The sequence below is a fragment of the Pelecanus crispus genome, chromosome 2, assembly GCF_030463565.1.
Source record: "Pelecanus crispus isolate bPelCri1 chromosome 2, bPelCri1.pri, whole genome shotgun sequence".
NCBI classification, from domain to species: Eukaryota; Metazoa; Chordata; class Aves; order Pelecaniformes; family Pelecanidae; genus Pelecanus; species Pelecanus crispus.
The window spans coordinates 97479334-97502520 of NC_134644.1; the positions used below are offsets into that span (position 1 = coordinate 97479334).

At 41.6% G+C, this 23187-nt stretch overlaps 1 protein-coding gene across 2 annotated transcripts in view; it reads right to left on the reverse strand.

Moving 5' to 3' along the window:
- GRB10 (growth factor receptor bound protein 10) overlaps positions 1-23187 on the reverse strand; it is a 108014-nt gene that overhangs the window by 43408 nt on the left and 41419 nt on the right. The window contains exons 3-4 of one of the 2 annotated variants that reach the window (XM_075705456.1): positions 11833-12049; positions 8991-9132 (exon numbers count right to left, since the gene is read on the reverse strand). In XM_075705456.1, the coding sequence (XP_075561571.1) occupies positions 8991-9132; positions 11833-12049 (359 nt within the window). Of the gene's footprint in view, positions 1-8990; positions 9133-11832; positions 12050-23187 lie in introns of those variants that run through there. The other variant, XM_075705457.1, reaches the window with a different exon arrangement.

The window sequence follows — 23187 nt, forward strand, 5'->3', positions numbered from 1 at the left end:
TTGGCTCGCTTTCAGTGGATTTTAGTAAGCAATAGGGAAAATAAGTGTGACCAGCAACAGTATGACAAGCAAGTTACTTCACAGTAATTAGCTGTTCTTAACAGTTTGCAGGCAAGGACAAGCTCAAAAATGACTTGCAGAAGCCTGAGGGCAAATTGTCTGTAAAATTAAATCCTGGTGTTTTACTACCAGCATGCTGTTATTTAACTTAGAATATTCTTTTCTATAATGTTTTGCACCCCGTTTGCTGTTTTGTTTTTTTTTTTTAAAGCAATATTTTTTTCCTTTGGGATGGCTTGTTCCTACTCTCATTACCTATTCTGGCAAGGATAGTGGGGAAAAGTGATTTTTAAAGGTGACCCTAAAAGGCAAGAGGAAGAACACGTGCAAGGTCACCCTACGGTGAGGCAGCCAACCTTCTCCTGTGACTGCATTGCACAGACATTATTCCCAGCACTTGAAGCCAAACCTGTTCCCTCACGCTTGAGCCCTCCACAGCTTTTGTGCGCGCTTCAGCGAGCCTGGTGCCTCCTGCAATGGTGTGGGCCATTTGGTGAGCTCAAGGCATGGGTGGGGATGGTGTTCCTAGACATCTGGATGGCCAGTGCACACCATTGATGCTAGGTGTGTGCAGGGTAAAGCAGTCTCCACTGAGAATGGGTATAGTCCACATCTACATACCCCTAAAAAGTAGAGCAGTTCTTCACTCTGGCCAGACAAGAGATCTAGGCAGATAAAAGGGGTGGCTAGAAAGATCTGAGTGCTTTAAAGTGGCACCTGTTTGGTGAGAAAAAAAGCAGCTTTTAAACGTCTCTCCCACTTTCACCCCTTTCCCCCATAAAAACCTGCAGAACAGTTTTTGCTTTGCTGTTAATGAAATTTCACCAGTAATAAGTCCGCCGAGACAAAGTTGCTTTATCCATGTTCCCCAGAAACATCCCATGCTCAACACGGGATCTCGCATCCAAACGCCTAGCTGATAGTCAATCGATTTTGTTTGAGTGCTATTCACTGCCCCCTCAGCAAGAGGAGAAAAACCAAACACACATCATGCCATAATGAAGGTATTCCCAACTCTGTTGCTTCCTGAAATGCAGCAGGAGAAACCAGCTCCAGGAACCCTGACATGACAGCAGCAGGGTCTACCATGGGAGAGAACAAGCAATCCTAATGCCAATGGAGGAACATGGTATGTAGCTTTTATGAATCAGTGGTGGCTTGCCTTTTAACAAGTCCAGATTTAACTTGCTTTTATTTTTGTAAATGATGTTCAGATTACAGCCAGGCTGAAGCAAAAGATTGAAGGTACTTACATTAATTAAACAAAATCACTTCTCAGTACAGTAATTCTGCACTCCTATTAGAAGAAATAATAATACAATAAGAATTTGATAGCAATAAGGAGACTATAAATCAAGAGAAGAGAGAGTTGAAAATCATCCCACAATGATTTAATTAACTCAGCGGTATTCTCCTAATGCAAAAATGTTATTAAATTCCAACTAACATCCCCTCTGTTTAAGAAATGGAACAAAACCATATCTGCAAGCTCTGGAGCACTGCATAAACATCGCATTATCACGCCAAGTTCATTCTTCCCCTGTGCGTCCACACACAAACACCGCATTAAGTGAAGACAGACATTTCAAACAGATTTCCACTTTAACATGGGCACAGCTCGCTGTCCAGGTAATTACAGCAAGCCCAAAGAAGCCTTTTTCCTGCTGTGAATGAACAGCATTACTCCTGATACTTAAGCAACCACCGTGCTGATGGTTTGGAAATGAACAAACTGAACGCTGGCTGTGCCTTCCATCCCTAGAAGTAGATGCCAGCAAGCAAGCAAAAAAACTGGGCGTCTTCCCAGTCCTGCGCTACGTACGTCCACCGCACCCACTGCACCTCAGCCGTAGGTGCCAGCACAGCTCTGTAAGGGCCGCCTCGGCTCACCTCAGAGAGGACCTTGCGGTCAATGCGCCTTCCCATTGCTGGCAACACCACGGTGCCGCAAGGTCACGCAGGATACACAGCAGAGGCTCTAACCTATGAGTTGGTGCTTTCTTGCATCTGTCCTACTGGGTAGAGCAGAGGTCCAAAAAGGTTTCTATCCAAAATGTCTAAAGTTGACCCGAACTCACACCTCAAGTCCAGACAGCACAGATGGCAAGGAGAGCTGAGACTCAGTGGAGCTATTCCCACTGTGCTAAGAGACTCCGTAAAGGCTATCAGTATAAAGTTACGACATCTCCAATTCATCTCAACCATTCACTTACGGTATAATTACAATCACTCGATATAGTTCTGGGTTGGTTTTTTTTTTTAAATTCCCTACTGCACTGATGTTTACACCCAAACCCACTCCTGCCTGCCTTGCTAGGCACAGAGAGAATTAGAATTTCTCTCATGTTTTCCCATTTTTCCCCGCACCCTCAGCCTGACAGCTTCTCAATTCTGCCAATTCCTGATCAAAGCATAGAACAGTTAACTTATATTCTCACTGTGCCATTAATAAAATATAGCGAGACTAATGTTGTGCAACAAAAATGTGCAAAGGCACACATAACTATATGACGCACGCACAAAAATCTCGTGTGAACGCACTAATGCACAGCTCCTGCAGCATATACTACAAACTGCTCAGTATTTACACAAGGCAGTCCTAAAGGTTAATTACAATGGCGTTACTACTGCAAAGCAGCTTTTTAAAACAACTGCAAGCGTTACGGTGTGACTGAACACCCGCTGGGGCTACCAGCACATGTGCAGCAGGGCAGGTTTGGGTCGGGCCGGTGCCAGACCACCCTCGGCCGGGCCACCCCCGGCGCGCTGCCGCTGGTCCTGACCACGCAGCCCTCCTCCCAGCACGCTCCCGCTGCCGGAGCATCGCTTACGGGTAGGGAGCCAAAATGCTCCTGGGAGCGGGGCCAGGTTTATGTCGTTAAAAACAAAAAAACCCCAACAAACAACATACTTTTGGGTTTGAGCATGAGACGCCCTTAATATTTCCAGTAATTCATGTTGGGACTTAACTACTGTTCTGGCACTTTCCACAAGCAAGAACGAAGAGACTCATTTCTCTCCACCGCCGAGCTTCTTGCTCTAACAGGCGTGAGGGAGGGGAAGCAGCAGCTCTGGCTCCGTGCTGATCCCAGTCCCCTGCAGCCGGGCACTGGCAGCGCTGAGGACTGCCCGGCTTTAGCTTGGTCCAGCAGACTCGTCAGTCTTCAGTTACTCGTTACTCTCTTCTTCAGTAACGAGCAAATGAGACTTTCAAAACCATCTGAGCTCCCCCCCAAATTCGTCAGGACTAACGGGCCAACATGTTCGCGTGACACGGGGGACAAGATGACAAAGCCATCCAACGTCTTTCCTACACTGTCCATCAGATTTAGCTCATTTAGTTCCGGCAAGTGTTATTTCTCCAAACAGGAGGGGCGCCCAGGGAAGTGCAAGGACTATTTTCATACAGAATTAGATCACAGCCCCACAGCGGAGGCCTGATCTTTCCCAATGTTCCCCAAACACAATTGCAACTTTCTTAAAAAAAGGCATCCGAGTTAAACATGCCACAGAGCGATCTATGTACGATTTATTTATTTAGCTTAAGAACCTTGCTTCAAAGAAAGATTTCAGAGAAACAGCATGATATATCATGGCAGATACCCATGAAAACCCATATTTTAAAGTTGGGCCAAAGGGAGTGCCTAGACCTGGACCTAAGGAACTGTCCCAATTAATCCAGCTACAGGATTTGGCCTGTTTAGAGAAAGTAAAGTCCTGTTGACTCAACCTGATGTCAGTATTTATTTTCAAAGCGTCTTGTTGCTAAAGGCTATTCAACTGCAGGATTAAGTAAAAAATATGCTGTCACACATGCAAAATCTAACTTAGTACATAAAGTTTTCATTATACAAAACTTCGTATTTTTGTACAGCTTCTCTTTTGGAAATCAACATCCTTATCTTCAAAAGAGCCTATATAAAAGTTTTACGGGAAGAAAAATAAAGAAAATGAGCATCATAATATGTAATTAAAACAACTAAAACTAAGAAGTCTGTTTACAGGAGTTCCCTTGAAGGATAACTAAATCTGGAAAAAAGAATGGCATTAATTCATACCCATTTGTGTATTTCATTTGCTAGAAAAGAGTAAATAATTTTGGTACATCAAACTGCTATTTGGAAGTTTGCCTGGGCTGTATAGAGGGGGGATGTGAGAAATTTGCCCTATTTTTACAGTTGAAAGCTTCATTGACTCACACAAGATACTTTAGCCTAATATCCTGTGGCATTGCAGTGACCTACATGTAATTATTGCATGCTTTTTCCAAAATATTTGTACACAACCAGAAATTATAACCTAAGTTACCAACCAGTTCTTAGTTTATACCAGCAACACAAAGATGGACTTCAATTAGCGGTAACCTAGCTGTCGGATGTTTTTAGCAATCTTTTGGACAAATGTTTGGTCTTGGTTTGGTGTAATTTTCTGGTTTCCATTTTTCTTAGACAAACATATTTATCCTTTTAAGTAAATGATGTTTTAAAAACTTTCAGCTGTCCCTTCTCCCAGCCCGCAATCACTGTCCCCCTCAGACGTGGGGTGATCTCGTGTTTGTATGTGGGGATGTGGGGAAAGATATGGGGAAAAGGGAGAGGGAAAAAAATACCAAATGGTCTGGCAGTGCCCCATGGTGTCACCCAGAAAATGTCCTTCCTTCTCTCACCTTTTCCTGCCGTTCCCAGCACGGAAAGTGGGAGCACTTACAGGCTCACAGAGGTCTGCTGAAGCTTCTCCCAGTTCATGGTCGGGGTCCGTGGTGAGAGGCAGACGGGTGGTACTCAGAGGACAGAGGGGCACATATGAAGACGGAAAGGCTTGGGCGTGCGCTGATCAGGTAGCTCTTCTCCCGTCAGCCGCCTCCTGCCCCAGTTCACAGACGACGCTGCTCTCGACTCAAGAACTTAAGAGCTTTTTGGCAGCTACCACTTGAAGGGTCATAATTTCTCCAAACACAAGACATCTGCAGTGTCTCGCTCACCACACCAGTAGCTGAAGTAGCTACTGACTCAACAGCACAGCTAGTTGCTACTTTGCACCCAGGTACTCGCCAGCCGGTTGACGACGTTACTAAAACTTCAGCGGTGTCAGTTTTTACAGAACCACATGCCGTTCACTATCAACAGGTCGACATCTAACATTTCTCACCGTAAAACTTAGCTCAGAGCGGGCTGTTTCCACATGCAGAACTGTAATAAAGGATCATAGCGCTGAACCCCCAAGAAGCATGTATCTGTTTAATTACAACTCATTTCTTAACGTCTACTGCCAGATGTGTTTGGTCACACAACCGTATTAGCCCAGACCCCTCCACTGTACAGGTTGCTCAGTGCAGGACAGCCTTTGAAACGTAACCTAAAGGTTCACAGTTATCTTTCTTCTAAGTCTTTTACTACTAAATTATATGTCAGTTACTCAACCTGCCTATGTGCTTAAAAAAAAAGAGAGTATCTACCAAACCTTTTAATTTACACTTTTTTCCTAAACCAGAAGAGATTATCCAGAGTCAAATAAAAAAACCAAAATCTGCAATGATTTAAATAAGCCTAACATTCCAGTTTTACCTCCCAAATATTGATGCTCCCATTAAATGACTATCCCATTTGCCTACACGTGTTTTTAGTTTTGTGCTAGTACAGAAGACCCGTTATTTCTCACTGTTCTCTGGCTTCTGGGGAACAGCTGCGGTACGCTCCTGCAGTCATCAGCTTTAAAAGCAGTATTCAGTGCCTGATTGGCAGCAGCGCTAGAGGTGGCATACTGCTTCCTGCTGTGGTGAAATCAGTACCATTACCCAACATATCTCAGAAAATATATTAAAAGAAAGAATCAGAAAATATATATTAAAAAAAAGGAGTTTATTCCTGATATGTGCACTTTTTTGAGTAAGATAAAGAAAATGCCTCATCATCATGAGAAAACAAAAAAAATCTACTGCAAAAAAGTCAGAAAAGTTTACTACAGCTATTTTTCATTGCTTTACTGCTTTTACCTTTCTTTGCTGAGCCAAGAAAGAGCAGGAAACAAATGCAGAGTAGTGCATAAGCAATGTTGCAAACTACTTGTTAAAAAAAAGTGGTGGCAACTGCATGAAAAAAATAAGGAAAAGGATCAGAAACATCTTAACAAGAAATGTATGTCTCAAGATCCAGCTACATGAATAAAATTTTGCATATGAGAAAAGACAACATCCATTTTTTCAGCTGCAAATATAATGCAAGCTTTATGACCTGAAAGCTCTTTTACTCACTCATTCATTCACATATGCATCCTTTTCCTACATGGAACAATATACTGGGAAAAAGTTTTAATTTAGTAGAACTTGAACAGAGCTGGCATTTCTTTATGCCCAAGGCCTGGCAGTATGACGTGAGACTGTTCTGTGTGATCAGAGCTGCAGCACTGCCGGCTGGAACTGCTAGTTGCCGATTTACCCACAAATGCTCAAGAGGCACAAAGGGAATTACTTTTCACTAACACCTCATATATCCCATGTAGTCAGAATGGCTCATTCCAATCTCCAGTTTTAATCCTTGTTTATAATCTGCAAGCAGAGAGCCTGAAATTAAGCATCATTATGTTTAACCTTGGTTTGCATTTACCGTTGTATTTATATTTTTCTTAAAACACAGCTCACTTTCGCTAACTGCCAGACTTTAAAAAGTGCTGCTGCAGTCCTTTAACTAAACTCACCACTTATTTTGTTAACCAGCAGTTTATATTGTATCTATGGACATTTATCTAAGCAAGAGCATGTCCTAGAATAATTTACTCAAATTCCCAAACTTTACATGTGTAACATTTCTTAAGTTACTCATTTTTTACTCGTGATGTTTAGCAGACTCCATTGAAGGGAACTAGAACTGGATTAAACACAACTAACGTCCTATGAAGAGGCTGAACAGACATACTATTTTGTTATCCAACAACACTCCGCGTTTAAAATTGAGGTATTAAAAATAAAGTTTTCTTCCTTCATGAAGAAACTGAACCTACTCTTTTTTTTCTTACTTTTGTCCATCAATAGTTTAAAACTAGAAGGGTTTTTTTCAGTTCTGTTCCTTTATTCCTTCATTAAACAGAGGAATGTAATTCATTAAAGAGGAAAAGAACACTTTCTTATCCTTCCCTCACCATGAGCCAGTGTTTCTTATCTGCCTCCAATCAGTCAGTAAACTGAAATCAGCAGTGTATCTGCATCTACTGAAGAAGCCACTAGTGTCCAACATGCTTTACCTCCTCATCTCATACCCTGAAATGTTTTACCACTATAATGGATTGCCTTTGATTAAAAACTTAAAGCACCAAGCGTATCCACACAATATATATTTTTATTTCATTTTAGAGTTTCAAAAGGCTTTTCAAAATTTTCCATTCTAAAATTAGGTAGATCAATTAAAAAAAAATATAAAATTTAGGAGAAAAAATCTACCTTTATTCTGTCTTTATAGCCGTCTTACACATATTAGAAGATTGTTTACTTTTTATATTTATGTGCTGTTAAACCACTAGTTTCTAAATTCCATCGAAAACTGACACACAGATCATTTGGGCTTTACAGAGCAATCTTTAGGGTGGCTTGTTTAATTTTAGTAAAGCATAAAGCTAAAAGGTAAAGAATCCCTGAAACTGGGGAATATTTGGAAAGGTAAACGCAGGTTCACCAGCAACTTCAGTTTGTCTGGGAAAGCCAGCCATGCTGCTGTCCTGCTGGCAAGTGCCAGGAGGCAGAACTGACCCTTGGTTTGTCTCCCCAGAGTCAAATTAGCACTGCCTGGCAAAACAGCCTCTCTGCTTAGCCAGTACCCAGGTCTCTGTTGAGGTCCTGCTAAATTCCCAACTGAATGACTCAGTCTTTTCCTAGGGCATTATTTGGTTATCTGTCTGTCGTGTACATATAAGAAATACAGTAAAACCAATGAAGATGCACTGTGTCTTTCAAGAAAGCAGACAGCTGTTTGTGGTGATGTAAAGCAATGCAGAAGATGTGAGGATGTACATCAGGGTCTATTGCCTGTAGCTGAACTGTCCACCCAAACCCTTTTATCAGTCAGAGCAGACGTAGGAGCTACTAACAAACTAACTGAGCAGTGATACAGAACATCGTATTTTTGGGTACTCAAGCACACAAATGTTCTAAATCATAGTCAGTAAGAGCAACCCATCTTTTCATCCCCATGCAAGTCAGCACAGTTTACAAAATAAAGGTGTTTGAGCCTAGCTTTAGTCTTTAAACATGCTCAAGGATAATACAAAACAAGATGGTTGTTTCTCCAAGAGTGGAGTGGGATAGAGAAGAAAAACTGTTAGCAGCGTCAGTGAGGTTATCGCTCTGGACCACGTGAGAGCTCGGTCTGTGCTATCTTCACTGCCAAGAACCCAGAGAGCCACTCAATCAGCTTTCCGTGGGACAGTTCTCCCCTTAACTCCCATTACAAAGGAGCTGTGCCTTGTTACATGCTCCAAGAACATTATTTTGCTTTCTGAGCAGCTTCATGAAAAACAGCTAAATAAAACAGCGCCATGTCCTTAAAGAAAACAGACAGCTGTTTGGTGTCTTTGTGGCACTTAGAATACGCAGTATGACACGCACAGGTCCTCCTCCAACTCTTAAGCTAATTAACTTCTCAATTACTAAGTCATTACCCTGGATAACAAAATCTGAAAGATATCAGGCATTACTGCTTCATTCACAACATGCACATATCTGAAAGATACTTGCTCCATTTTTACACTTCATTCTTACAAACCTTTTAAAAAAGGTCTGAAGCCTGTTTGAAGACACTCTCTCGGCCAGTGCTGCCCTAGTCACAGACAAAGCTTACAAGTGTTTCTACTTAGCTTGAAACTTTCTTTCTGCCTTCAAAATGAAATAGTCCACTGCTGGCTTGGACGTGAATGGATGACCCAAAGCTTCGTCCCATACTCACATGCTTACTAGCAGGTTGACTCTGAGGTAAAGATCCAGGGGCCAGCACTGGAGAGCTTGCAGGGCTACAGAGTTCTGGGAAGGGATTTGGGATGGCCGGCAAAGACGACGTTCTGAATTGCTGTTCTTCTTCTTGAAGACGCCTATAAACACAGAAGCACTAAGCATTAAGAGGAGCAAACTGGCATCACTAGACCTGGATCTCCTGCCCCATCATTTATGATAACGATACTAAAGTAAATGAATCAAACCCACTCTTTTTCTAAGCAACTATTATACAGTTACAGCAACTGCAAACACAAAGTAGGTAATTGCACATGAAAAATGACTGGTCGGGCATCTATGCTTGTTTTGTTGCTTATAACTTGATTACTTGGGTGAGTAACTGAGGTAACTGTGCACACAAAATAAACAGAAATATCCGTCTGTACTCACTGTTGCAAGCATTAGCTTACAAGCTTAAGCTCTGTGTGCCAGAAAGTCAGTTAAGCTCTTCGAAACCAACGTGAAAGAGGAGAGCACAACTGCAGACACTTGGAGCCAAATTCCACGTGGATCTGCAAATGAAGGTGTACCCCTGTAAAATCTCTAAGCTGAGACCGAAACCAATATCGTCACCTCATTACAACACCAGATTCCATCTCCAAGCAACTCGGCATTTTCTGGAGAAATGGAAACGCAGAGACTCAGCTGGCTTGAGCAATAAACTGCAGTTACACCCTCCCACCTTATGCTAGTTGTACGGTTATGGTTCAGACAAGTTTGCATCTCCCGAGATACGCCTCACGAGTCTACGTAGGACCAATAGAGTCTACATAGGACCAGTAAGAGTTTCAAGTTCCAGTTTATAATACACCTGTATGTCCCACACCAACAAAAGGAAAACTAAAGCCTACCAGTTGCCACAAAAAAGCTCGAAAAGACGTAAGACCTATTCGTGACCACGCAGATTGCTTTGGGCTTCCCTACTGCTAGGGCATCGCCACTGAAGATGAGCTACGTGACTCTGCGGCAGGCTGGCCTGCAACGCCTTTGCAGAAGGCACCATCTAGTGGCAATCGTGGAAGTTTCCAGAGACAATCCACTAACTCCTGGATTTGAAATGCAAATCATTAAAAACTCAATTTGCTCTCATTTTTTCCCATGCCTGCCGCAAGCAGAGCCTTCTTAACAGAGCTGCCTGGGAGACAGCTGCTGTGTTTGCCTCTGGCAGCGTGTCCCACTGTGGGCACGCTCGCTGTCTCTGCCTGTACCAGAACCCGGGGGCTGATAAAATAACTACTGAGAAATCTGCTCCGCAGGTAACTCTATCCTGCAATTTAGTTGCCTTGGTGTTCCACGAATGAGCCTTACAGATTTCGGGTTTTGCTATAAGTAGCAGGTTCCAACCATAACTATGAGCTATGCAAACGACTACTTGACCTGCTTGATTTTTTTTGTGCTACCCGTGCGTGTACTTCCTTACAGCACAAGGTAAAGGATGGTGTAAGATTTCATAGAATAGCGTCATCATCGCTTCGTTTAGGTTGGAAAAGACCTTTAAGATCATCCAGTCCAACCATTAACCTAACACTACCAAATATATTTCTTCAACCCAGTAGACTTGTCGTATCGGCAGCTGTGTAATAGTGCTCTGTATTGCAAATTTTTTTACTTACCTCCATTATAAGAAGTGGCACACAGACACAACACAATTAGAAAGGTGTGGTTTTCGTGAAACGAGATTAGAAAGGTGTGGTTTTCGTGAAACGAGTATTCACTGTGCTGCGCTCTGCTCTGCCTACACTGCTGCAGTGCATCATTTACTTCATGACTGATACACACATAAAACTGTGCTCTTAAGAGAATTACCACAGTCAGCCATTCTGTTCTAGCTGCAAAAAAGACACAGCCATCCTCCTCTATGGGAAAGGGGTCCAGACAACCCCGAATAAAAGTTTCGCCATTATTTTCTTTAATGATAAACACATGACATTCTTGTGCATTTGGAAGTACAGAGTTCAGAAAGGCAGAGTGTTCTCAAAAAAGAGTTTCTAAGTTTTGAAATGCCAAAAATATTTTAAATGAAGTGTTTTGATTGAGATATTTACAAAACATCGACAGTTACAGTACTCTAGAGAGTGCATTTTCTAGTACAGCCCTATTCAAGGTTTAATATGAAATACTTGTAAAAATGATTGCATCATTAGCTGACTTGGTTGTATTGCAGTTACTGCATACTACCCATTCATACAGAAAAGCTGCCTGTCTTAAGAATACCATTTCTACAGGAAATACATCAGCATAAAGAATTAGGAGCACTCAAGTGAAAGAGCTGAAAGTGCTCTAGGAAGAACAGTTAAATAACTATGACGTGCTCCTTTCTTGTTTGTTTGTCTCGGACCATTCAGGAAACCTCCACAGAGAGAGGTATTTTTTGTGTATCAAAACTAGCTGAATGCACCCTCATCTGAATACAGGATCTCTTATGTTTTACAAAACCCAGAAGCTGTCAGTAGGCACTATACCTGAGAGAACAGTTTTCAACAGTTTGGAAATAAGTCCAAATATGGACATCATTTCTGCAAACTGGTACCAATGATTCGCTTCTACACACATCTGCTACTACAGGTACATCAAACATTGATTAAAAAAGGGTGAAAAATGTGACATTTTTGCATTTTACAAAATAGATGGAAAAATTATGTCCTTCACCTACCTGGTACGTCTTTTTTTCCTACACAAAAGTCCAGTCTAACACTACTGGGCTCCTACCGAAGTTGATCTCCTATTTTAAAATGTAGTTCTTTTGAAGCTAGTTCAAGACAACTTTAACAAAAAGGAGGCAAGTCCCTTGTTCCTACCTGACTGCCATAATGCGCACTGGCTGAGACCGCTGCACCTTCTGCCTTGGAGACATGGGCTGCAACGCACCAGATCCTGAGGACGGCAACTGACTGCGATTGAGCTGACCATTTTGAAGGAGCGGAGTGGTTTCCGACTGCATACTGCATGTAGAGTATAAACTTTCAAATGAGGAATTCATGTCATTTACCAAAGCTTCTAAGTCCACATCGTCATCTGAAAGACAATATAAAGGCAGCATAACACACCTGGAAGTCCCAGATAAAAGAAGTCTGGAAAGACCAAAGCCAAAACAAAGTTTCAGTAAAGTTATCACATAATTTTATCGTTATATTTTTACAGTGCAAATTTTTATTGCAGAAAACATGTATTTATTCTTGAGCAGAAAAACACACCTAGTAACAGCCAACGATGGACATTTATTTTTGTCTTGGTGAAAAGCTACTGACACATAATGAAATATTTCTACTATGGTATTTACTAATATATAAACCTAAAATTTGGTGGGATTTTTAATAATGCCAATGCTAATGTGAAGCACCACTTCATTTACTGATAAACTGACATACATTTGAAAAGCATATCACTTACAAATACCTCAGTTCAGCTTGTCAATATATCAAGTTCAGATTATCGAACAGTATAATAAGCGCTTTGCAAGATCCAATAATTTTCAAGAAAAAAAACAAGGCAGTGTTGCAGAAGTCGGTAGGTGGAAGACATCATCCTCTGCTGTACACGCTGGAAAGCGATCACTATAGTTTGCTAAAAATCCCGTCTGTATTTCTGCGTATTTTTGTGATACAGTATTTTGAAGAGCAATGCAAGCTTTTAACTGTCACTCCAAGGACTTTATAAAAAGATCTGTATCCTTGCTCTTGCAATGTGGTAAGAGAGACCCCTACCTTAAAGAGCTCAAAGTGAATCAACTAGGGATGTGGTGTGGGTGGCTGGAGGAACATCAGTCCCTAAGAAGTGCACCAACCTTTCTATATACGCCACCTTACCTCACAGTAAGTAAGTAACTTGTGTTCATTCGTTCCTCCTTAATGATCACAATTACTCTGCAGGACAACAAAACTCTGCAAGCCCTTTGCACTAACCACTCTCTGAACTCCTATTTCAGAGTATTGTAATTACTCCCTAGCCACAAGTTATGTCACTCCCTATCAGGAGTTCAGCAGGCTGACGAACACACACATCGATATCTGCTTCTGGTTACTGCACGGCCACTGCCTGAACAGCTACTTCAGACCAAACACATCTTTGTGCATCCAAAAATGTGCCCTTATTTTCCAGCTGTATCACTTGGCCTGGTAAAATATACCATTGCTGCCTGCAAACCTTGTATCTCACAAAACTCTTCAGGACGTGGATGGAAAGTAGAGCCAAGCAATGGAGCTAGCAAATGTTTACACAGCGCTGTGCAGCCAAAATATGCTTTTCACCCCAAATATTTTCTGATACCCACTCTTTTGCCACGTTTTCTAGGTAAACGAACCACCGGGAGCAGCTATTCAGCTTGCGACCAATTACGGTACTTTCTTTGAGATACCATAAACGATTTTGTACCAGCATCACCTTTCTCGAGGATATAATCCAAAACACTCAAAACAAACCCAAAACACCACTCAATTTCTGTCCATCAACAACATGCCTCAATAAACATAATGGGATCTGAACATGGCATTTACACGGCAATTCTTTTGGACGCTGATGACGCCAGTTCTCAGTGTTGGATGAACCAAAGATCTGCTCAGAACTACATAGGTGCTGGTCATGTACCTACATCTGAGCTGTATTTAATGACCTGTAATACTATGTTCCTCACTGAAAGTCGGCAGGTCCTTTACTGAAGTAAAAGCCACTTAGCCTTCACTGAAAACGTACTCACAGGATTTCTAGGTTTGAACATGTGTTAAAAAAACAAACAAAAAAACCTATCAGCCCACAAACAGGTTTCTTCCTTTAATTCCTTTATGGTTATTTCCCTCAGTCTCTGTACTTAACAGCTACTACCCTACTACTAAGACTCACCTTCACTAGGCTACACCATCTTCTCTATCTGTCAGCTACTTCATGCATTTTCAATAATCTAGACTTTGCTTTGCTTGGACAAAGTCTACAATAATTTTCCTGCTATTTTTAGGGATCTTAAGACAGAGTTGCAATTTAAATTTCATTCCAACCTCCAGATTCTTATCCTATTTGGAGAGGCCATATTGAAAACACTTCTTGAGCAATCACAAGGGAACCACAAGAGTAGGAGTATAAAGAGGGAGAGGCTGGATTACAAGGCTTTTCAATTTTATCATTCATCTAAAGTACCAGAAGACTGAGCTGTAGGGTGTCAGATGGCTGTCAAGTAAAAGCTTAGGGGTTGGATGAAGGAGACATAAAAGACAGACCCTGGCCACAGAGTCAGGGAGTAAATTACAGCAACTAACAGCAATTGTTTAGCAGGGTGAAAAGCAGAAAGGGAAGAAAGTTAAGGCATACATTCTGTGGACGTCCGTATGGCTTGGTCCCCAAGGGTGCTAATTTATTAACAACTTAGACAAAGCTATTAGTGTGCAAGATCATTAAGTTTTCAGATGATTGTAACATGGGAGGAATGATTAAGAGTCAGCTCAAGCTACTCCTGAATAATCAAATAGGCACAAAGGTGTAATACGAAGTCTAATATGCATAAAATGAGGCACTTCATGCAAAATGCTAAGCAAACCAAGCACATAGTTTAAAGCATTGAATTACCATTAGAAGGCTTTTAAGCATATCAATTACCACACCTAAATTCAATTTCCAACAGGACAGGCACTGATGAGGTGCATATAGAGTTTTCCTAATAATACGTTGCACTGAATTCCAGAATCTGGTTTCACTCTCCTGTCAGCTCCTTTTCTTTGCGGGGGCAGCACTGCTAATAATAGCCCTCAGTCTTGCTATAAAACTTTTGGAGGAGTGCAGATCCTTAAGCTTTCTGAAGACAAAGCCTGCAATCTTGAATTTCATACAGTTTCATCTCTATACAATAGCATTTACTACTAAATGCCATTATGTTTTGGAGAGATTTCAGTATGTTGCAATAGGAAACCTCACTGCTGCAGCCTACCTCGGAAGTGCCAGCAGATGTCTCAGCCTGCCAAGTAATCCCGTATGTTACTTGTGATGGCTCTCTACAGAGCTTAACTAAATAAAAATCAAACAAGTCATCCATGGGATTTCTAAGCCACTTTAACCATCTGCAGGTATACTACTCAAAACAAAATTTCATATACAGTGAAATCCTTAAAGTATCTTTCTCTACCAAACAGCAAGATCCAGTCTCTATCAAGATCATCCTACATGGAGAAAAAAAAAAAAAAGGTGACAAACTGATTTTCAGGAGGCTTGCTAGTTAACAGCAAAATCTGCAAATCACTGGGCTTGGAGCCACTATGGCATCATGCTGGTCCTGTAAGTATGCACACGCAAATTTTGCGACTGACCTGGAAGAATCACCTTTGTAGGTTATAGCAGGCAGAGCTGCAGGTAGCTGAGGAGCCTCCAGCTCTCCAGGTATCTTGCAGGCATACGCTTCCAGTGATACTAAAGGCTATTTTCCTTAACGTGCTTCGAATTCTGCCGTAAGATCAAGGAGTATGAAAGTGGATATTCGAAGTCTGTTTTTTTCTCTCTCAATTGAACTGCATAGAGGCTAGCTTATCACTTCCATGCACAAACATGCAAGCAGCCTTTTGCTTTTAAAAGTAATTTTTAAAGAAAAACACTGGCAAAACCTAGCTCTCACATACTTCTGCTGGTGGATGGGGTACTGGCAGTTTTGTAAACTTCTTATACCATAAGAAAATACTTGGTACGTCTGCAAGAAATGTTCTTTCCCAAACTAGAACCAAAGTGCACACGCTGGCAGCTGTTTGAACTTCATTTGCTGCTTTGCCCACAATTTGTTAAACTTTGGCTTTGTTCACAAACCAGCTCCACTGGATGTTGCAAGTAATATTTTTGGTAAAGTAAACCATGATTTCAATTACAAGAAAAAATTGTAAAGTTCAATTCAAGGAAAGAAGAAAACTTTGTCATAAAAACCTCTACTGAGCTAGTGAGCTAAGCTATCATGTTCCATAAAAATGAAAGCACTCTGAATACCATTTGAACATTTTTGAGCACACCACAGGAGGGATGATAATCCCTAAATTAAGCCTGAGCAAACTTTAACCTGTGTTTAACCATGTTCCACTTGTCCCTCTGCTTCTAGCCCTTCTCTATCCCCTAGATCCTAATTTATTTACTTATTTTGGTGGTTGTTGGCCTTGAAGTGTCAAGCTCAGCTAACAGGACTAAGCAGGATCCTGCTTATTCTGAAGCTGAAATGAGCCCTGCTCAGCTTCATCTGTGCCAGCCTCCCAAAGAAAGCAGGTATTTCCACAGCTGTCAAGGGGCTCACTGCACTGCAGAAATTCTGTTTACTGAAAAAAAGCTGAACATGGAAAGGATCCTGGCTTTGGACCACAGACCAGGTTGCATTTCATGTCTCTAAATGGCAGCCTAGCAAACACCCTTCCCTTTTACACATGGCCTGCAGTTTATAGCAAATACTATGAAAAACATCATGAAACTTAAGTGATCTGTGATTTAAGAGGCTTTTAAAAACTGTACACATGCATACATAATATCCTTCTTGTTTGTTCATTTCAGAATTCTCCAGCATCATCCCTCATTCCAATTCACAGACAAGATGGATGCGAGTGCTACTAAGAATTCAGCAGAAGATTTATAAAAATGCTATACCACTTTTCCGTCACCATGGAAGTCTGATACTATATGAAGCCTAACAGCATGTATATAAAGTGTTCAATATTACAGTAAGGCAGCTGTTGATTGATCACCTATTTCTATTTGACAGCCTCACTCCAGCAATCAGTTCCCCAAAATGAGTTTCAGTGCAGCATGTTCAAGATCCTGCTTGACAAAGCTAAGATACGACTAATGTAAGATTTCACTCAGGTTTAGCTCAGTAGAGGATGATATCGAAGTGGTTAGCTGGCCCTCCTGCACACATTAACAAACCCTCAAGGAGACAGATGGAAACAGCAAAAGAAAAGGAACGTAGAATTGCACATACCCCAGCATCCCGCACTGGTGATCCAGTGAAACACTATGTAAACAATAGGTAATACAGGAAAAAAAAAACATTTACATTAAAATGAACAGAAGGACTGAACCAGAATTTAAAAAGGAAAAGACATTTAAAATATTATGGTATCTACCTTGAGGATACATCCCATTTCTAATTTCCTAAAATCACATGTAAGTTATTCTGATTCATATTGCTGATACAAGTGTGTTTTGCAAGTTTTTTGTTATCGTGGAAATCTCATGTTTTATGATCAGAAATAGCCACCCAGGTAAGTATTACCAGAGTGAGATATGTGTATAAACTCCTTTTACAAGATAAACCCTTTTTAAGGGGATCCTTTGCACAAGAGCCCTACAGCATATCCCTCCAGTGCCACATCCAAATGCTGTCTTGATAGGATTTTTCAGAAATTCCAACCACTAACACTTTTTGAAAATATACCGTTGCTGACAACACATAGTTGTAACAACGCACAAAATAGTCCACTCTAGATAACACTCATATTCCTCTGTTCCCTTCTCCCTCTGAATTTGTAACTACATATGCTATGTTTACACAAAAGTCTCGCCTCCCTCCATAACCTGTTTCAGCTTCCACTAATGCCACAGGCACCAGTTGCCTATCCGAGCTTGCTTTTCTTGTACACTGAAAGAGTTACCTACAGGCCCCCTACGGCTGCATGCATTTAGGACTTGGCAGCTACTACACCTCTGGGAGACGCACGCAACAGAAGGTGCATGATACCAAGCAGATTTCTTACAACATCCTTTAAAAAAAACCACCATGACCCCTACAGCGACGCTGCAGCTGAATGACACCCTCCAGCTCCCAATACCAGCTCCAATTCTATGCAATCTCTCCCCTCCTTAATTTTTAAAAACTACATACAGACAGTAGTTTTGCACAAGAAATGAAACAACAATATAAAAAACATTTGCAAACCCTATGTGTTCACACTGCTCTCCAGGTCCGCCGCTGGACCCAATTATAAAAGTATCAAAAGATTGCCTTTGTTGAATATTAGAAGGCTGGAGGGTTTTTGTTGCTTTAAAGTGAAGGCAGAAGACACAAACCCCTTTGTCTCTCCTGAAGACATCACCAAGTCCAGAGGGGTCACAGTCTGAATTAAAAAGCACAAACCTGAACCCCAAAACTGCAGAACTTCATGCACCCTTTGAGTGCCCTTATGGAACTCTGCACTGAAGAGTCCTTTACTTGACTTCATAATGGTCATCAGCTTAAGTATAATCCTCTATGTTGTACTGTAACTATGGTTGCTGGCCTAAAAAATGTTACATCAGTGCATGAGCAGCTTCCAAAATGCTAAATGGACCATGCCATGGAAAGAAGGGCAAGAAGCAGAGATACCGGTCGGTAAAAGAGCATCAAATTGAGATAGGCAGCTACGCTCCTTGAAGTGCACTGAAATGCCATGCAGAGAAGTCAACAGGGGACTTGTAACTGCTCCAGTATTCTCCAGGTAATTTTTAAATCCCACATGCATTGATTCCCATTTCTGCCAACAAGGCTGGGAAGTCTAACACCGAATGTATATTAATTACAGGTGATGGAGAGAATTCACTTTACAAACACCTCTTTACTAAAGGTTCATGGTTGGACTCCAGTAACGTTCTTAACACAAGCCTTATAAATTTCTTGAAATAGAAGACACAATCTAAATTGAACAAAATTAATGTTGCTAGGTAACAGCTATAGGAATAAGCTACATATGAAAGGTGTTGGTCAAAAAAAATCAAAGCGTTAACAAGTAACAGGAGCAACTGGCTATTAAGTGCCCTACAGCAGGAAGGAGTGAAGTTGTACCCTCAGGCTAGTCTATCACATAAAAACAAGTTTCAGGAATTCTGATGGGAAAAAAAATGGAGGGCTAAAAAATGAAAATGAAAAATTCAGCTCTTGCCCGGTTTGCACACCTAACAACTAGACATCATAAAGATGATGAAAGCTAGGTATTTGTGGGGGTGGGAATGGACAAGGAGGGGTTGGTTTGTTTAATTCCAGAGACAAACTAAAGCGCATCTCTTGACGAAGATTTTAACTGTTTTGCCCTTCGATGAGGCTGCCATTATTCACAGACAACATTCAGAAGCACCTCCCAGCGTGCATATTCCCATTTCTAACAGAACCGTAAAGAGTCACGTTGGCCCTTTTGTGGAGTGGACGGACATTGGTCACTTCGACAGACGATTGCTGGCCATGGGTATCACCACCACCACCACTGAGCCCTTGCTTGACTCTAAGGCACAGGTGTTGAAGCGCTGATGGCATTGCTATGAAAGATGGGTTTGAAACTTAAGGAAAACATCTAAAATGTCTAGCATGCCGATTATGCATATACATAGCAGCCTTATTACAATTATAAGAGATAAGATACGTAAGTTATGGCCAGTCCCCTTTCCAGATCCCCACAACCCATTTGGAGAACACAGAGTTGGGATTCAATCTTCCTGATACCCATTTTCTAGTAGAAAATTTGCACCTTAAAAAAAAAAAAAAACAAACCACAAACACACAGTAGGAAAAAAAGCACAGATTCCTAAAAGAAGCATCAGGTCAAAGTTTGAACACAAAGTCAAAGAGGACACCAGCTGATCCCGTGTGACTGCACAGACAGTGGGACTGACCTGCTCCTGCTGAGTGAGCACACCACACACCCTTGTCCAGCCATCGCTGATGGCAGAGCTCCTGATAACAGCAATTACCAGCAACTGCCAGCCTTTCAAATCCCTCTTTACAGGCCACTGTTTGCAGAAACAATGCTGTAGAGTAAACACCGAGTAAACAGATGTGATGGTTTTGGCTGGGATAGAGTTAATTTTCTTCACAGTAACTAGTATGGGGCTATGTTTTGGATCTGTGCTGGAAACACTGTTGATAATTCAGGGATGTTTTTGTTATTGCTGAGCAGTGCTTACACAGAGTCAAGGCATTCTCTGCTCCTCACCCCACCCCACCAGTGAGCAGGCTGGGGGTGCGCAAGAAGTTGGGAGGAGACACAGCTGGGACAGCTGACCCCAACTGACCAAAGGGATATTCCATGCCATGTGACATCATGCTGAGCATATAAAGCTGGGGGAAGAGGAAGGAAGGGGGACATTTGGAGTGATGGCATTTGTCTTCCCAAGTAACTGTTACCCGTGATGGAGCCCTGCTTTCCTGGAGATGGCTGAACACCTGCCTGCCAATAGGAAGTAGTGAATGAATTCCTTGTTTTGCTTTGCTTCCATGCGTGGCTTTTGCTTTACCTATTAAACTGTCTTTATCTCAACCCACAAGTTTCCTCACTTTTGCCCTTCCAATTCTCTCCCTCATCCCACCAGGGGTAGTGAACGAGCAGCTGGGTGGTGCTTAGCGGCCAGCTGGGGTTAAACCACGACAACAGATCACTTAAAGCAGAATCCGAGGCTAAGCAGACCTCTGGGAAATTGTCATTCCTGGGATGATTACAAAATCCAGTCATAAGATTTGTTTTCAAGAAACTGGTAACATCTGCAGCTTTCTTTATGAACATTAGGTTCAGTGGTTTCCCTATACCATTTTCTCATGTCACCTGCATCTGGTTCATTAGTTTAAGAAAAAGACAAAGACCTTAAAAGAACAGCATTTGTTCAGGTGCAATTATAAAAACAATTAAAAAAAAAAAAAAAAGAGAAAACTGCCTCAGTTACCCAGAGGATAGAAAATAACAAGTAGCACCACAGCAGGCAGAATGCAGTCTTCTTTCCAAGGCCAAACCTGGGGTTGGAAGAGACTAATCCTCAAAAAACCCTCGAGAAGGATGAAGCAGTTGCATTGGTGAAGGACTTGATACACCACAGGGTGAGCAGGCCAGACTGATTTTCCTGACCCAAAAGGAGACACAAATGGGGGGAAACCTTTAGCTTAAGTCTAATCATGCAAGCAATAGTTGTGCATCTACAGCCTTATTGTGGCCCTTTCCTTACTCAGGAAAAAAAAAGAAAAGAAAAAGAGAGTGAGCATGAGTGAATGCATGAGACACAGACAGACTGACCAACCCATGGATTCTCTACTCAAGTCTTATCTTCCTGGTAAGGTTAATTGGATGCCTCAGTCTTGGCGTGTCAACTCTATAGCAAAACCGGGAAGGAATAAGGCAATATATCCCAAAATGATGACTACAGAAAGACCGTCACCCATCCTTCCAGAGGACATGTTCAGGGTAACACCTGGGCAGCAGAATGGCTCCTAGCCTGTGGAGCCCACACAAACCAAACAGAAAATCCACTTAAGCTTTCCAGATAATGGGGAAAACCATGTTAACCTACTGAGCCATTAAGATACTTCAAAGTCAGAGCTCAGGAAGCACAATGTTGGATGGCAATGGATGGGTGAATTGAAATACTGTCCGCTGGCCACATGGTAAATGCTTGGCAGACTGCATCTTGTATTAGACAGTCCTATTTACAGGGGACTGGCTTTAAGAGGATATCCTGTATCAGTGAGAGCTGCAATTTGACACAGCAAAGGTCAGGTTTAGTTGCCTATTTATTAAGATTACATATTTTTACATTGAGGAAACTGAATAAAAAGCTTTAAAATATAGTGTGTTTTCCTTATGCTTATATGAATGAAAATTATTATCTTTCAAAATTTATTCTACCATTTTCTATATACATATTTCTACTCACAATGCTTCTCTAAAGTTTTACTTAGATATCTTTTTCTTATTGCCCGTGTCAGCAGGGTAACAAAATAAATAATGAGGGAGCAAATAAATCAAATTTATTTGTTATACACAAATAAACAACACTAATAGACAAGTCAGAGTTCAAAAAGGAGTTAAAAATTCAGACAGATGAGAAGAGCTACCATATGCCTTACACGTCTAAAGCTATTAAAGGCAAAGTCAAAAACACAGTCAAAGCATGTATTACTTTCCTTTAGGGAATCTGTTTTCTCCCTCCCTGATGAAACACCGCAATACCCAGCCAAATAATCCCAGTTGAACAATCCTTAAAAATCGATGTAAGTACCACTGCATGGTTTAGTCCCTCCCGTCCTGCCAAAAAAGCCCAAGCTTTATCCCCGCTCCAGGAAACATCGTGGGTACCCTCCTAACGTGCTGCTGCGCAGCTCCAGCCAAAGCCTGTAATGCCCTGCCTGCTCCGGCACCGGTGCCGGCGGCCGCTCGGCGAGAGCATCGCCTGCCTGCTCGGGGAAGTCCCTGCCTGGCAGCCAGCAAACCCCAGGCTTCCTGCATCGGGGGTTTCATTTCAAAGCCACTCCGCAACAACTTAAAAAAAGCCTTTCGAGTGAAAAGTGGTTGGATTAACCCAAAAACCCTGTTAGGGTTTCTCTTCAGGAAGCGATGGGTCCTCAGAGCTGATGCTGAAACATTATTATTATGAAATTAGGTGTGTACATCATCGCTTGATACCCAGGCTAACCTTTAATCCTAGTAACTTTAAACCATGAGTTTTAAAATTTGCTTTGAACAGCTTTACTGCTGGCTTAGAAAGCATATTTAAGAGGATATAATACAAGTTCCAAAAGTTGCACATGGCAATTAATGAATCAGCTATTCCTCCAAGTTAATTAAAGATTGCATTTTCAGCACATAATAGTTACCTAGCTGTGACCCATGTACTTACAAAGCAGACAATAGGAGTATTTCATATTTAAGGTACTTCTAATCAGAGTTTAGTTAACAGAACCAAAGTCATATGAAAAGGTAAAATGCTTTACCACCGGGGTAATTTTGGCTTCTTTTACCAGTTGCTTTAATAGTTTAGTATTAACTCCAATTGTCATTTTGGTAAATTATCTACACAAGACTAAACTGAAGAAGAGTTGTTTGGAATTGCAACACTGCAACAAAAAAGCCCCCTAAGAGCCCCCAACTTGGGACTTTCAAACCCAGCACCTGACAAATAACAAAGAGCAAGCTTGCCTACCTTAGCTTTGCTTCACAGATGAAGGCAGCTGCCATCAAATGTCCTCTTATTGCCTTGGCAGCACGTCGATATAAGCTTTCACTACATTTCTTTGCCTTACTAAGGGAACAATGTTTTGGGGCATGCATTTAATTTCGTCTGCACACAGATACTTTGTCCTTGAGTCGGCTGTCTATTTTAGGCTCTCCCTTCCCACAAGCCTAGACGTTGTGTCAGAAAATCAAGTAGTCCTTCTGGGTGCGGAACAAGGAACTCTCCCTTGGCCCTGCCAGCAAAGA